The 14,745-nt window shown below is 38.7% G+C and overlaps 1 protein-coding gene across 3 annotated transcripts in view; it reads left to right on the top strand.

Annotated features, from left to right (window-relative positions):
- Positions 1-8,809, top strand: part of BZW2 (basic leucine zipper and W2 domains 2) — a 45,888-nt gene extending 37,079 nt beyond the window's left edge. For all 3 annotated transcript variants that reach the window (XM_034402451.3, XM_034402452.3, XM_034402455.3), the window contains 2 exons: positions 4,570-4,692; positions 8,363-8,809. In XM_034402451.3, the coding sequence (XP_034258342.1) occupies positions 4,570-4,692; positions 8,363-8,400 (161 nt within the window). In that variant the 3' untranslated portion in view covers positions 8,401-8,809. The remainder of the gene's footprint in view (positions 1-4,569; positions 4,693-8,362) is intronic.
- Positions 8,810-14,745: the final 5,936 nt, after the last annotated feature.

Genomic DNA, 14,745 nt, shown 5'->3' with positions numbered 1-14,745 from the left:
CGATAAAGTTATTCCTAAAACCATCAAAAATATGTGTTTTCCGATGGTCTTAGGCCAGGGGTCCCCAATCTTTTGGACCTCAGGGACCACCAACTTCATAATTTTAAATTTCGCGGACCACTAATACGAATCCAGTGCACCTCTTGCTGAAGCACCTGGACTCCCAGTATGGGATGGGGTCCTTCAGGCACTCTCCCTCCTGTCTGTCTCTCTCTCTCTGTCTCCCACTCTTTCTCTCTCATTCTCTCTTTCTCTCTCTCTCATTTTCGCTTTTTCTCTCTCTCTCCCTCTCTTTCTTTCTCTCCCACTCTTTCTCATTCTCTCTTTCTCTCTCCCCCCTCTCTCTCTCCCCCACTCTCTCATTCTCTTTCTCTCTCTCCCCCACTCTTTCTCTCATTCTTTCTCCACCCTCTTTTTCTCTCTCTTTCTCCCACTCTCTCTTTCTCTCTCCCCTTCTCTCTCCCCCCACTCTCTCATTCTCTCTTTCTCTCCTACTTTCTCTCTCCCCCCACTTTCTCTCTCTCATTCTGATTCTCTTTCATTTTGTCTCTCTCTCTCTCTCTCATTCTCTGATTCTTTGATTCTCTCTCTTTGATTCTCTGTCTCTTTCTCTCATTCTCTTTCATTCTGTCTTTCTCTCTCTTTCATTCTTTGTCTCTTTCTCTCTCTATCTCATTCTGATTCTCTCTGATTCTCTCTTTCATTCTTTGTCTCTTTCTCTCTCTGTCTCATTCTAATTCTCTCTCTTTCTCTCTCATTCTCTCTCTCTCTCATCTCATGGGCCAGCCAGTGTCTTGGGGCTGAGAGGAAGTCAAGCATCTCCCTGAGAGACTGAAGGCAGGAAGAAGTGTGGGAGCGAAGCACTACTTGAATTTGTGCGGCATGAGCATTTGCCTTGGTATATTTGCGCCAGCCGATGGCCAAGGCAGCCCTCATCTCTCTGCTGAAAGTGCAGCATCAGGATTCTGCCTTGGTATATTTGCAGCGCAAGGCAGCCTTCGTTTCCTGCTGCTTGGGACTCAGAGCGGTAAATGGTGACTGGTCCAGGGAGCAGCTGGATTTTGCTCTCCATTGCGGATGCCAGATCAGCCCCCTGCAAGATCTCATCTTTCAAGAAGCGCTCCCTGAAGTGGCACTGGAAACTTTGGTCGGGCTCCTCCAGAGACGAGAGCTTGCAGGGGGCCGATCTGGTGTCTGCAATGGAAAGCAAAATCCAGCTTCTTCTCTCTGCTGTGAAGCTCCGCGCAGCAACCAGCTGGTTCCAGCATTGAGCGGCATGCAGCCTTGACGAGATCTGCACGGCTTCCCGAATCTGAGTTGCTGGTGCTGACTGATGATGCTACGGGAGCGCCGACAACATTGACAGGAAGCTGTGCCGATCTCGTCAAGGCTGTATGCCGCTCAATGCTGGAACCAGCTGGTTGCTGTGCGGAGCTTCACCCAGGCATCCAGGGGGATATTACCGACGCTCCAACTTCCCCAGACAGGTGGGGCTCGCCATCACTGGGGGTCAGCTGGGGAAGTCGGAGCGTCGGTAATATCCCCCTGGATGCCTGGGACGGCGGGGGAAGCTCCGCGTAGCAACCAGCTGGGTCCAGCATTCAGCGGCATGCAGCCTTGACAAGATCGGCACAGCTTCCCCTCAATGTTGTCGGCGCTCCCGTAGCATCATCAGTCAGCGCCAGCAACTCAGATTCAGGTACCCGGTGTATAAGACGACCCCTGACTTTTGAGATGATTTTCCTGTGTTAAAAAGTCATCTTATACCCCAGAAAATTCGGTAATTCAAATAACTCTCGCTATGTAGATGGAAAATATATTCTAACTTAAAACTGAGTGACAAAAAGAGTGATAAATAAAATAAGGAGAATTAAAAGATCGATTTGAAAAGATTTCATTGTCTGGCTTAGTATGCCAAAGAATCTGCTAGAGTCAGTTGACTGACTCTTTGTTTCTAGCTTGTTTATTAAAAAGATTTGTACAGGTGGGCGAATACATTCATCATGAGAGGATGTCAGATAGTTCCTATTTTATTTCCAATACAGCTGTAAACAAATTTTATCTGGAAATTCATGTAGCAAACACTAATCTGATACACAAGGAATGGAGTCCTTTGGGCTTTGCACAAACCGTCAATACTTCAAGATTGCACTGCTGAATTTTGGCAGCACAAAGGCATAGTGCAATTTTGGGTAATTTGAGTGTGGGGAAGGTGACATCAAAGAAACTTTTCAGTTCCAACCTACTTTTAAAAAATATCAAAATGCAATGGAAATCATAACTGCAACTCTTCTTGTGATATCACCACACCACCAATATGTCTGTTCAGTGTGAGGGAACAGCAGATAGACAGGATTTATCTTCATACTGCTCTTTTTGACAAGTTGGGATTCTTGGAAGCATCTTGCTGTTGTTTGCAATTTTCTTGGGTCAGAGGCCATACCAGGCTTTTAAATGGTTGTGGATCATTCATCAAATTAAAAAGTAAAAGGGACTGCAGTTGACATATTTTTAGGCCTCAAGTAGTATAATAAAATTTAATGAACTGAAGTACCCAGAACATGATCATCTTCCACGAGATGGTGTCCTTGCTAATTTGATTAAAAGTAGCTGTATGCATGCTTTCTACCACTTATTTCTGGCAGCAAAAGGTGCAGAACTTAAATCAAGACAGGTTTTTTTGGTTGCTTCTCTGCTGGCTGATTTGAACTTGCATTCAGGCACAACTACAAAGATTTGAAAGTTGAACATGAATGTTAGAAATATTAAACAGCCTATAATTCAGGGGAAGAGGTTTCCAAAAGGAACAAGCTGTTTATTTTTTGTTCAAAAGGCTTCCACAAAAGCATTCAATTCTTTGGCTAAATTATTGGGTTTCTTCCTTTCCCCATTTTCAGTTTTATTTAAGGATTGTGTTCACATTGATCTTAGATTAGTCGTCATGGAAACCAACATTTTTTGATTGGATCGTATTGGGATTGCTGCTATAAATACTTGAAGGTGAAAAACATTTTCAGTAGAACAATTTTATAATAGTTTTGTTTGTATTGTTTGAATAATGACCACTTTAGATGGAAGATTTTTTTGGTTTGTTATCAATAAGCCTATTCTTCCTTTACTGGAAAAATATATTTTATTAAGCCACTATGCGAAGTTGTGATTTCTAAATCTTTCCAATTAGTTTAATTGAAGACATTTATTTGTGGAATATATTACCTTTTAAATTATTAAATTAAACATTTTTATTGATTCCCATTCTTCATAAATCAAATCCTTGCTTATTTGTTAACTGAAAGTCTGACTTCAATAATTTCATCAAATCTCTAATTTCTGTAAATTATAGTTCAGAATAAATTCTATACTGCCCTTCATTGACAAGTATTGCATATTCAGTTTTAAAGGATAAAGCCTGCCAACGAATTTGGTATTCTTGGCTCCAGCCATATGGAAATAAACATAATTTCTGTTGACTTGCACTTTAGTTTTACAAATCAGAAAGCATGCCAATTTTTCACAGCTTATTTTGCTAATATGTCTTTTCTTACATGTCTATTGCTCTTTCTTGGAAATGTAGTAGATGGCAATCTCTAAAATTTTATTCTCTCAGTGCATCCATTTGTGTGCTTTGTTCCAAGTGATAATTCTCTAGAGTTATTGGGAGAGCACCATGTCCTGTAAAAGTTCATCAAAAATTGTAGCAGCATTTAAAATATCTGTGTAATCATCTTTAAATTACTATTCCAAAATGCAAGCTTGAGAGATGTTCAAAAATGATTGCTTAATTACGACAAAATCTTTATCTTGCAAAAAGGTATATGTGGAAAACATACAAAAGTTACAATCGGACTTTTTTCAAATAAAAAGAGAAATCAATTGGCCTTTGAATTCCTCTAGGTGGCATGTTTCACTTTTGTGCTCTTTCATGTCTGTTAAGATCTCTCCATTCTCTTCATTTCTAACCAAATAATACACAATATATTGTAAACAGATGTTTCCACTACTCTTTTAATTAGACTTATTTCTCTCTAGTTCATTTTTCTCCTCTGGAATACTGTACATCTGAATCTTTGTTTCTCTCATATCTTAATATCCAACTGAACTTTGTTATTGTCTCTGCCCACAGTAGTAAAATTATTTCAGGATGATTTTTTTAAAACAGCATTAGTATTTACAGGTGGTCCATGACTTACAATGATTTGTTTAGTGAACATTTGATGTTACAACGGCACAAAAAAAAGTAACTTACAACTGTTTTTCACATTATGATTGCTGCATCATCTCCATGGTCACATGATCAAAATTTGGGTGCATATTTATGACAGTTGCAGTGTCCCAAAGTCATGTCATCATCATTTGTAACTTTCCCAGCCAGATTCACTTAATGAATGCATAATTCATTTAACTGCAGTGTTTGTTTTAAGAACTGTGGCAAAAAAAGGTTATAAAATTCACTTAACAACTGCCTTGTTTAGCAACAGAAATTTTGAGTTCAATTTTCATAGTGGAGGATTACTTGTATAGTTCACAAAAATATTTACTAATGGTTATTTTCCTGAATTTGAATTTCAGCTGATGTTGTAAGTGAAGAAGCCATTTTGAAATGGTTCAAAGAGGCACATCTTTCTAAAGGCAAAAGTGTGTTTCTTGATCAAATGAAGAAGTTTGTGGAATGGCTGCAAAATGCTGAAGAAGGTAATTTTTTAATTAAATTTTGAATTACATGAGCTGTTCTTTGCTTATCTGGACCTCTGAGATTCTTTGGTCCGTGGAATAAAACCTTTTGGATTATCCATTGCCCAAACTAAATAAGCTTAAATAGGCCATGCATTGGCTAGTCAGGTTATGCAATGGCTAATCCCTGGTGAGACTTGAATCAAGTGGAGAATCTTGCTTTGCACATAGGAAGTTTTGGGTTCAGTCTCTATCACTGCTGGATAGGATTAGAAAGTTTTGTTTAGTAATATCAGCAAGTCAGGTTAATAATTTAATTCATAAGAGTTGAGCCTCCTATGATATTTTTGGTCTAGTGTCATCCCCAACATGTTTAAATAATTGATGTGGCTTTATATAATACATTTGCAAAGATTTAGTTGGTCTTCAATTTAGGTGAGGTGTTTGACGTTGTTATAGATGAGCTGCATGCTATTGTTCTTCCTCCAAATGATCAGCAAATAGATTATTTATCTCTTCTGTTGGTGAATTTAGTTCTTTCTATAAATTCTAAAGGAAGTTTTTTACTCTCTCTTCTTTCTACCCATTCTCATATTGCCTTGCCTTGCCTGAATAGTTACTTCCCATTTTCCTCATTTCCATACTTTATTTTTCCTTTTCTGGTTTCTGGAGGCAGGGAAAGGGTATGAACCTGTATGTGACAATTGTGAATGTGAAAATGACAGCTGCTCTCTTCAGGTCATTGGTTCAGGGAACCAATGTCTATCTTATTTTATAGATGGTTAATATTATTTGTCTTTTTTTGTCTCTCGCTGTCTCGCTCTCTTTCTCATATACTCACACATAAATACACACTGTCCATGCTCTTTATTGGAATTTTTAGTGTATATATTAGAGTTCTGCAAATTTTTCACAAAAAGTGCTTTGAAATGCATACCATGCAACAATGTCTTTTTATAGGTTCATACTTCCTTTTCCAAAGGTGTTCCTGTCTATCTTCCTATGATGTATAGCCATGCACAGCCATGTCATTTTACTGGGCAAAATGTACCCATATGGAGATAGCTTGGATTAGTTTCTGAAACTGCCCTATAAACTGGAAAAAAAATTTGGCTGCTTAACATTTTTTTAAAAAGAGGTGTTTCGTATGTGCACATCCACTTAAACATATACAGTATATTTATAAGTGTGTGTGTGTGTGTGTGTGTGTATACACACACACAACCACATGCATACACTGGAGGATAGCACATCAAATTGACAAGGTGGAGAACCATAACATAGCATTTTATTTGTGTTTAGATGTTTAATTCTTTTGAGGAAGTGACAGCTTAAATTCGGCATCATCCTTCTCTATTTCACTATCACTTCCCTGAAACTGAGTGTTTCAGGGAAGTTATTTATTGGATATCATTTGAAATGCTGAATATTTTGTAGTAAAAATTGCAAGATTGCCTATTTCTGCTTTTAAATCAAAGCTATGGCTAGTTTCATAGTGCATACAGCCATAAATAAAAGAACAGATGTTTCATGTCTCAGCTCTTATATATCAATAGTTAATAAGATATTTTTTTAATTGTGATTAATTTCATTCTCCAACTCTATATATTGGCTTGTCATGGAGAAGGGTTTTTTGTATCCTGTTGAAAAGTCATAAAACAAATCCCCTTGAAGTCCCAATTCAGTATAATCTACACATGGGTGGCAGGTTGTAATCATGAATTCGTATTTTGCCTTCAGAATTAAAATTTATTTGCTTTATTCAGTTCCTATAAATTCTTTAGCTTAGTAATTCTTCCATCTTGTTTTTTTTAAAAATAATTGACTAAAGTAACATCTCCAAAAAGAGACTGAATCATGTATTTTTTAAAAAACAGATATACTCAACACATAATATAATAATCTGATAAGCAGTAAGTGAGCCATGGGAAGAGTTATTAAAATAAAAGTGTCTAAACTTCACGTTGGGCTTTTCACAAATAAATGAACAGCAGCATTCCTGTTTTTTGTTGTTGCCTTGTTTGTATGTCTTTAATTGCACCATTTTAGGTGGATTTTAATTGAAAATCAAGGAAAATGATCTTGCAAAGTAAGAATAAATATGATGAAAAGAGGAAAGCATAGCTACATTTCATGGTGTAGCGGTGAAATGTAAAATTTGTTACTACCGCTTCTGTGGGCGTGGATTTGGGGGGGGGCTGAAGAGGTTGTAAAAAAATGGTTTTAAAAGCCTCTGACGATCCTAGCTGACTTGCCTTTTAAAAACATTTTTTCTTTTTCTTTTCTTTTTTTTTTTTTTTCAGGCTTGGGTGAGAGCCAGGAATAAAAAAAATTTTTCTATAACCTCTTTGGCCGAAGAGGTTATAGAAAAAATGCTTTTAAAAGCCTCTGATGATCCCAGCTGAGCTGCGCAATCATCAGAGGTTTTTTTTTTTTACTTTTAAAAGCATTTTTTCAGCCAAAGAGATTGTAGAAAAAAATGCTTTTAAAAATTAAAATGATTGCGCGGCTCAGCTGGGAGGTGGGGGGGCAGGGATTTTTGCTACCGGTTTTCCGAACTACCCGCCTCCATCGCTACCAGATCAGGCGATCCGGTCCGAACCGGGAGCATTTCACCCCTGATTTCATGACAGTCTTGTTTCTTTACAACAACACAGGGAACTTGTCCCATGGAAGAAATAGCAGTCTTTGTCCTTCTTTCTCCCAAGGAAAAAGCAGCAGCAGGGAGGGAGATAGGATTGGCTTAGTGATGGGGGAATAGGTTTTAATGCTGAGTCCTAAAGATAGTTGGAACCTGTCCATGTCATTCACATTGGGGAAACCTTGCCTTGGTCTGTTGCAGTATTCTGGAAAGACAAATAGAGCTCACAGCCCTTTCCTTCAAGAAAGGTTGATAAAACAGCCAGACATTGGCACTATATGGTTGATGGTGGGAGATATGGTCTTGTCAGTTTTGTTTTTTTAGGGACCAGGAAAATTTTTGTGGCTTTCAGAACCTGAAAGATATTTAGTGGGAATAGTGGTGAAATAAAGTCATGTCCAGGTTTATTACTATTTTTATTTTGGGAGATGATTGCCAACACTGGCAATTGTAACTGCTACATCTCATGATACAATTATAAAACATTTTAATAGGAAAAATTGGGAAGGAGAGAGTACAACTGCTATACTTTGTGTATCATGAGATGTAGCATTTGTAGTCTCTCCTTCCCAATTTTTCCTATTATAATTTGAAGATTCCCATTTTAAGAAGGCCCCTATCATGAGGTTTATTTTTAATCTTTGTGAATGATTAATTTACAGTCCAGACTTCACCAATGTATTTGTAGGTCTAGTTTGCCCTGCCAGATGCCCACCACATATATTGGATGTTAAATTCAACATGCCCATTAGCACAACTTAATCAGGAACATACAAAATATCCAGCGGAGAAGCTTATTCTTGACAATAGAGGGCATTTACACCACTGATTAAAATAAATGTTTCTCACTTCCAACCTCCTCCTTTTGACTTGTGGCTAATTTATTTATGGAATTAAATATATGTGTGTACATATGTAGCATTTTTAAAGCTATAAGAAATAATAATAATAATAATAATAATAATAATAATAATAATAATAATAATAGTAGTAGTAGTAGTAGTAGTAGTAGTAGTAGTAGTAGTAATAATAATTTTCTCTCTTTTTTAGAATCTGAATCTGAAGGGGATGAAAATCAAGATGGCTAAAAAAAGCACAAACCAGTCAAGATTACAGCTGGATGCTCTTTCATAATTTTGTACTATCCAAGTTTTCTTCCTTTAGTGTCCTATTGAAACTTTAGGCTAGATTTTTTTTCTTTGTTAGTTTGTTTAGAAAAATGAAATAAAATAAATAAATAAAAATCATTATTATTGCTATACATGAGCCTCTTTTGCCAAGCTGTATGCCATGTAGACAATGGCATTCAGCAAGGAGACAGTTAGGGAAATTGTGATTAAAAGCTTAAGAACTTTTTATTAGTATATTTTCAGGTACTTCATTTTCTGCCATAAGGTTTTGTTGTTTTTTTTTAAATCTCTATACTTAGCTCAGTATTTGTTTGTGTATGTGAGTCAACATCACTAAGTTTTTTTTTAATTAAATGGATTTTATATATTCATGTTTCCAGACTTTTTGTTTAGAAGTGGTTAGTATGGAAATAAACACTGCTGAACTTTTACAGCAGAATTATTCAAAGAACTTTACCTTATCCATATGGCAAGCTTCTTCCTTAGTATAACTCACTCTGTACACTACCAATGTGGAATGTTTCCAAATTTGAGGTTGATGCCTCCAGGAATATTTGATGCTGGGGCAGAAATCTCCTGGGCTAATGAGATATTCCACATAAAAACCTGCAATAAACCAAAGGAGAGCCAGCGTGCCATGTGTATAGGTAACACCTATCCAGCCCTAACATATCTACATTAAACTGGATCCTGTTTTCTTTCTTTTTTTTAAAACAGTAATGTGACTGTTCTTACAAGAGAAACAGTGATAAATCACAAAAAAAAGTTTAAAACCTGTTTAATAGACTCGTGGTTATATTAACCAATTAAAATAATTTTCAATCAGTTAAAGAGGTCCTGTGTTTAATAACTGGGTAGATTTAAAAAATATATTGAATTCAAATTATCAACATACAATCATTTGTTTAGTGACTGTTCGAAGTTACAGTGGTAACCATTTTTCACATAACCGTTGCAGCATCTCATGGTCACGTGATCAAAATTCGGACACTGGGAAACTGGCATGTATTTATGACAACTGCACTGTCCTGAGGTTATGTGACCATCTTATATGACCTTCTGCAAGCAAAGTCAATGGGGAAACCAGATTCACTTAACAACCATGTTAGCAGTTTGACAACTCCAGTAATTCATTTAATAGCTGTGGCAACAAACTTTGTAAAATGGGGCAAAATTTACTTAACTATCTTGGTTAGCAATGAACATTTTGCATTCAAGTAGAGGAAATCATCTGTATTTGAATGCAATTTTTTTTAAAAAAAATTTTTTTCTTTTTTGTAGAAAGATTTATTTCTTTCTTAAATAGAAATGAAAAACTTGATTTTCCAGATCAGGGATGAAATCTACTTACCTTCCCTACTGGTTCGGGAGTGCATGCACTGCGTGTGCGAGTAGAGCAAGCGAGCACGCCATTGTCAGGTCCGTTTTTTGACCCTCTGCGCATGCGGAGGGAAAAATGGTTAAAACCAGGAAGTAACAACATCGGGCGGGTAGACAGAGCCTCACGCTGCTGTAGCTACCAGTTCACTGAACCACATGCCGCCACCGGTCTGTGTGAGCCGGACAGGACCGGCAGGATTTCACCACTGCTCCAGATATTGTTGGATTCTAATCCTATCATCCCTGTTTGTTAATCATGCTGCCTAGATTGATATAAATTGAACAAAGATTGGAGGACACAAGTCTGCTAACCTAACTATTTTAGCATTATGCTGTTACCCACATAAAAGCATATTTGTGTCAGAAATATGACGTTTACCTTCTGGAATTTATAACTAAATAGTGAATTAAATTTTATACCTGAAAAGGAAGGATAGAGATCAGTTTTATATTTGCTCCTGAATTATGAAGTCTAAATTAGCAAGGTAATGGCAAATACGTATGATAAATGGTTTTTTAAAAAATAATCATTTGATATATATAGAAAAAATACCTCAAGGGTATTGATAAAATTGCTTGAAAGTTCTGCTGATGAAAAAATCTATTCTCAGACACAACGCATATATGTATCAATAATCCATTGGTGTGCGATAAATGGAGATCTATTCTTCATCTTTATATTAAATAGAGGTGGTAGAATTTCTGAAACTATCTAAGATAAATAGGCATTTAGGAATCTCCAGAACTAACTCAGATAAATAGGTTTAAAAAAGATGGGAAACTTGAATGAAGTTTATAGATTTGATACATTAAAATGCATAGACCTAAATCAGATCAAAGGATTGGTTTGTATGATTTTGTGTTGAGTTCCTTGGTCCACTAGTGACGGGTATCGATTACCAACATAGTTCTAATGCTGAGAGAATAAGTGAGTTAATTTCAAAATGCCTAGCAAAGAAGTAGTAGCAATCTATAGGAAAATTATCTTGCTCATCACATTCCAAACAGGTTGTTTTTGCCTTAAACTGTACTACTGGATAAATTTGAATGCTTTGCCATCTTTACTGATGGGCCTTAATGTGTTGCCTCTAATATGTTCTTTGTCTTCTGTGTCTTGCTATCACATTAGTGTTCCTTTTGCCTCTTCATTCCCCAGTATCTCCATCAAGCTGAGGCCTTTCAGGACCCATCACATGCAGTCATCTCTGCATCCAAATTAGTACCAATCAACAAAAGAAACAGTGTCAGTTTTGCTATCACTTCTATATTAGGCTGAATTAATTTCTATTTCCAATTATGCACTTAAACATCTACAAACCTGCAAAACTGTTTTATATGAAGAAAATCTGTTAGTTAAGAAACTTTCCAATATGCCAAAGTTTTCAACAAATAAAACTTGTGAAAGCCCTTAATCTAAATTTTGGTTTTAGTGCCCTCTAGTGTGGATTAACAGAAATTAGTCTCAGTTTTTATTTTAATTTATTTCAGTCTCCCCGGACTCTAAAATACATCATGATTATCAGGAAAGTTGTATTTTTGCTGTCACAATTAAATGAAGTCCTTTACTGTCCTTACGATCCCTAAATGTTGTTGTTGTTGTTTGTTGTTTATTAGATTTGTATACCGCCCTACTCCCGAAGGACTCAGGGCGGTGAACAGCCATGAAATAAAACATATAAATACAAAATTTAAAATAGAAATAAAACAAGTTAGATAAATTTGGCTGAACCATATTTAAAACCCCAATAATTTAAAACCAAATTTAAAATTCCCATTTAAAAGAGGAGAAGTTTAGGTCAGGCCGGCTTGCTGGAATAGGAACGTCTTCAGCGTGCGACGGAAGGTACGCAGATCCGGAATCCTCCGTATCTCGGGGGGGAGCTCGTTTCAGATAGTAGGTGCCCCCACAGAGAAGGCTCTCCCCCTGGGGGCCGCCAGTCGACATTGTTTGGCCGACGGCACCCGGAGGAGCCCCTCTCTATGGGAGCGTACTGGTCGGTGGGAGGCTATTGGTGGTAGCAGGCGGTCCCGTAGATAACCAGGTCCTAAGCCATGGAGCGCTCTAAAGGTGATGACCAAAACCTTGAAGCGCACTCGGAAGACCACCGGGAGCCAGTGCAGCTCGCGCAGGAGAGGCGTTACATGGGAGCGCCACGTCGCTCCCATCACCACCCGCGCGGCCGCACTCTGCGCCAGTTGGAGCCTCCGAGTGCTCCTCAAGGGGAGCCCCATGTAGAGAGCGTTACAATAGTCCAGACGGGAGGTGACGAGGGCATGAGTGACCGTGCGTAACGAGTCCCGATCCAGAAAGGGACGCAACTGGCGAATCAGGCGAACCTGATGAAAAATCCTCCCGGTCACGGCCGTCAAGTGCTCTTCTAAAGACAGCCGTGAATCCAGGAGGACACCCAAGTTGCGAGCCCTCTCCGTGGGGGCCAATACTTCGCCCCCAATAGTCAGTGATGGCACCAGCTGACTATATCGGGATGTCGGAAACCACAGCCACTCGGTCTTGGATGGGTTGAGTCTGAGCCTGTTTCTCCCCATCCAGATCCGTACGGCCTCCAGGCACCGGGACATCACTTCAAGGGCATCGTTGGGGTGGTCCGGGGTGGAGATGTACAGCTGGGTGTCGTCAGCGTACTGATGGTACTCCACCCCGAAACCACGGATGATCTCGCCCAACGGCTTCACATAAATGTTGAACAAAAGGGGCGAGAGGACCGATCCTTGTGGCACCCCACATATAAGGGGCCTCGGGGTCGACCTCTGCCCCCCTGTCAACACAGACTGCGACCGGTCGGAGAGAAAGGAGGAGAACCACCGTAGTACGGTGCCTCCCACCCCCAACCCCCCCAACCGGTGCAGCATGATACCATGGTCGATGGTATCAAAAGCCGCTGAGAGATCTAATAGGACCAGGATAGAGGAACAACCTCTGTCCCGAGCCCTCCAGAGATCATCCACCAACGTGACCAATGCCGTTTCCGTGCTGTACCCAGGCCTGAAGCCCGACTGGAACGGATCTAGATACGTCGTTTCATCCAGGTACCGGGGAAACTGTCGTGCCACCACACACATATACTGATGTCTCCCAGAAAAAGCTTGTTTGGTTTTATTCTCCCCCACTTCTCTCTCTCTCTCTCTCTTTTTTTTTTAATTTTGTTGAATAGACAAATATATTACAATTCAACCTTTTCGGTTTGGCAACATGTAGTCATACTATATACTTATAAATATGATAGCTAATAGGTTGTATAGATGATTTACAGTTAGAACATAGGATGTTTATGAAATTAATATATTATAAGTCATAATATAATAATACATAAGTTAGATTAGTAGTTAAGCGTTGTTCCCCTTAGTGGTTAACTTTTGCATTTATTTCCCAACCACCTATACCACAAATCCCATACCATATAAAACTCTGAATCTTCCTTCTCATTTAGTACATATGTTAATCTACACATTTCTGCGCATTCCAATATTTTGTTAACTATGTGTTCCTCAGTTGGACAACTTTTCTCCTTCCAATGTTGTGCGTAAGAGATTCTCGCAGCTGTGATTATGTGGATAATTAGATATTTCTTCTTCTTCCCATATGCTCGTTTCAGAACTCCCAGGAGGTAAATTTCTGGTATAAAGGCAATATCCTCCTCTATTGGCTGGTTACCACCTTTAAAGCGCTCCATGGCATAGGACCCGGGTACCTTCGAGACCGACTTCTACCACCAATAGCCTTCCACCAACCAGTCCGCTCCCACAGAGAGGGTCTCTTCCGGGTGCCATCAGCCAAGTTATGTCGGCTGGCGACACCCAGGGGGAGGGCCTTCTCTGTGGGAGCCCCAGCCCTGTGGAATGAACTGCCCCCCGAAATACGAAAGATTTCCGACCTCCGGGTGTTTCGCTGCGCTCTGAAGACCCTGTTGTTCCGCCAGGCAGGGCTATTAACATAACGTTTTAAATTGGGGTATTTTAAATTTCTGGGATTTTAATTGGAGCCTAATTATTTAATGATTTTAAATTTTAAATTGTTGTCGTGTTTTTTGTGTTTTTAAATAGGCTGTACACCGCCCTGAGTCCTTCGGGAGAAGGGCGGTATAGAAATAAAATTATTTATTTATTTATTTATTTATTTATTATTTCTTGGATCCATTTTTGTATCAATTTCCAGAATTTCCTCATTTCAGGACACGTCCACCACATATGGTAGAAAGTATCTTGCCAATGACCGCATTTCCAACACTTAGGGTTTGCATTTGGGTATATCTTTGCAATCCTAGATGGTGCTAGATGCCACCTATACAGCATTTTATACTGATTCTCCTTGTAAGTTACCGCTCTTGTCAGCTTCAGGTTATTGTTCCACACTTCTTCCCAATCATCTAGATTTATTTTTGATCCGATGTTTCTCCCCCAAGCAATCATCTGGTCCTTGAGTATTTCCCTTTCTCTATCATACTCAAGCAGGTATGAATATAATTTGGCTAATAATTTGTTCTCACCACCCATCCATATCTTATCAAAGCTATTTGTTCCCATTTCTATACCATCTTCCTGCTTGTCCTTCCTATATCGGGATTGAATTTGTAAGTAGGGCCACCAATCGATGTGAATCCCTTGCTCCTTTAAGGTCTCATTTGTTTTAAGATTGCCGCTATTGTCTAGAATATCTTGATAAGTGAACATTTTTTCTTTGCTTAGCGTGTTTAGATGGATCATTGCCTCCATTATGGAGGTCAATTTTGGGATTTTTGTGTAATGTATACGCCTAATTTCTTTCCATGTCCTCATTAACACCTCTCTAATTTTATGTCGGTGGAAATATACCCCTGCCCCTTTTCCTTTATCCCAAAGATAGGCGTGCCAGCCTTTTTGCAAATCGTACCCTTCCAATTGTAAGATTCTTTTATTTCCTAGTGT

Source organism: Pantherophis guttatus, chromosome 4 (genome assembly GCF_059756535.1).
Source record: "Pantherophis guttatus breed Tessera chromosome 4, ASM5975653v1, whole genome shotgun sequence".
Lineage (NCBI taxonomy): Eukaryota > Metazoa > Chordata > Lepidosauria > Squamata > Colubridae > Pantherophis > Pantherophis guttatus.
Note: the sequence above shows the minus strand (reverse complement) of the source record. Positions and strands in the feature narration are given on the sequence as shown.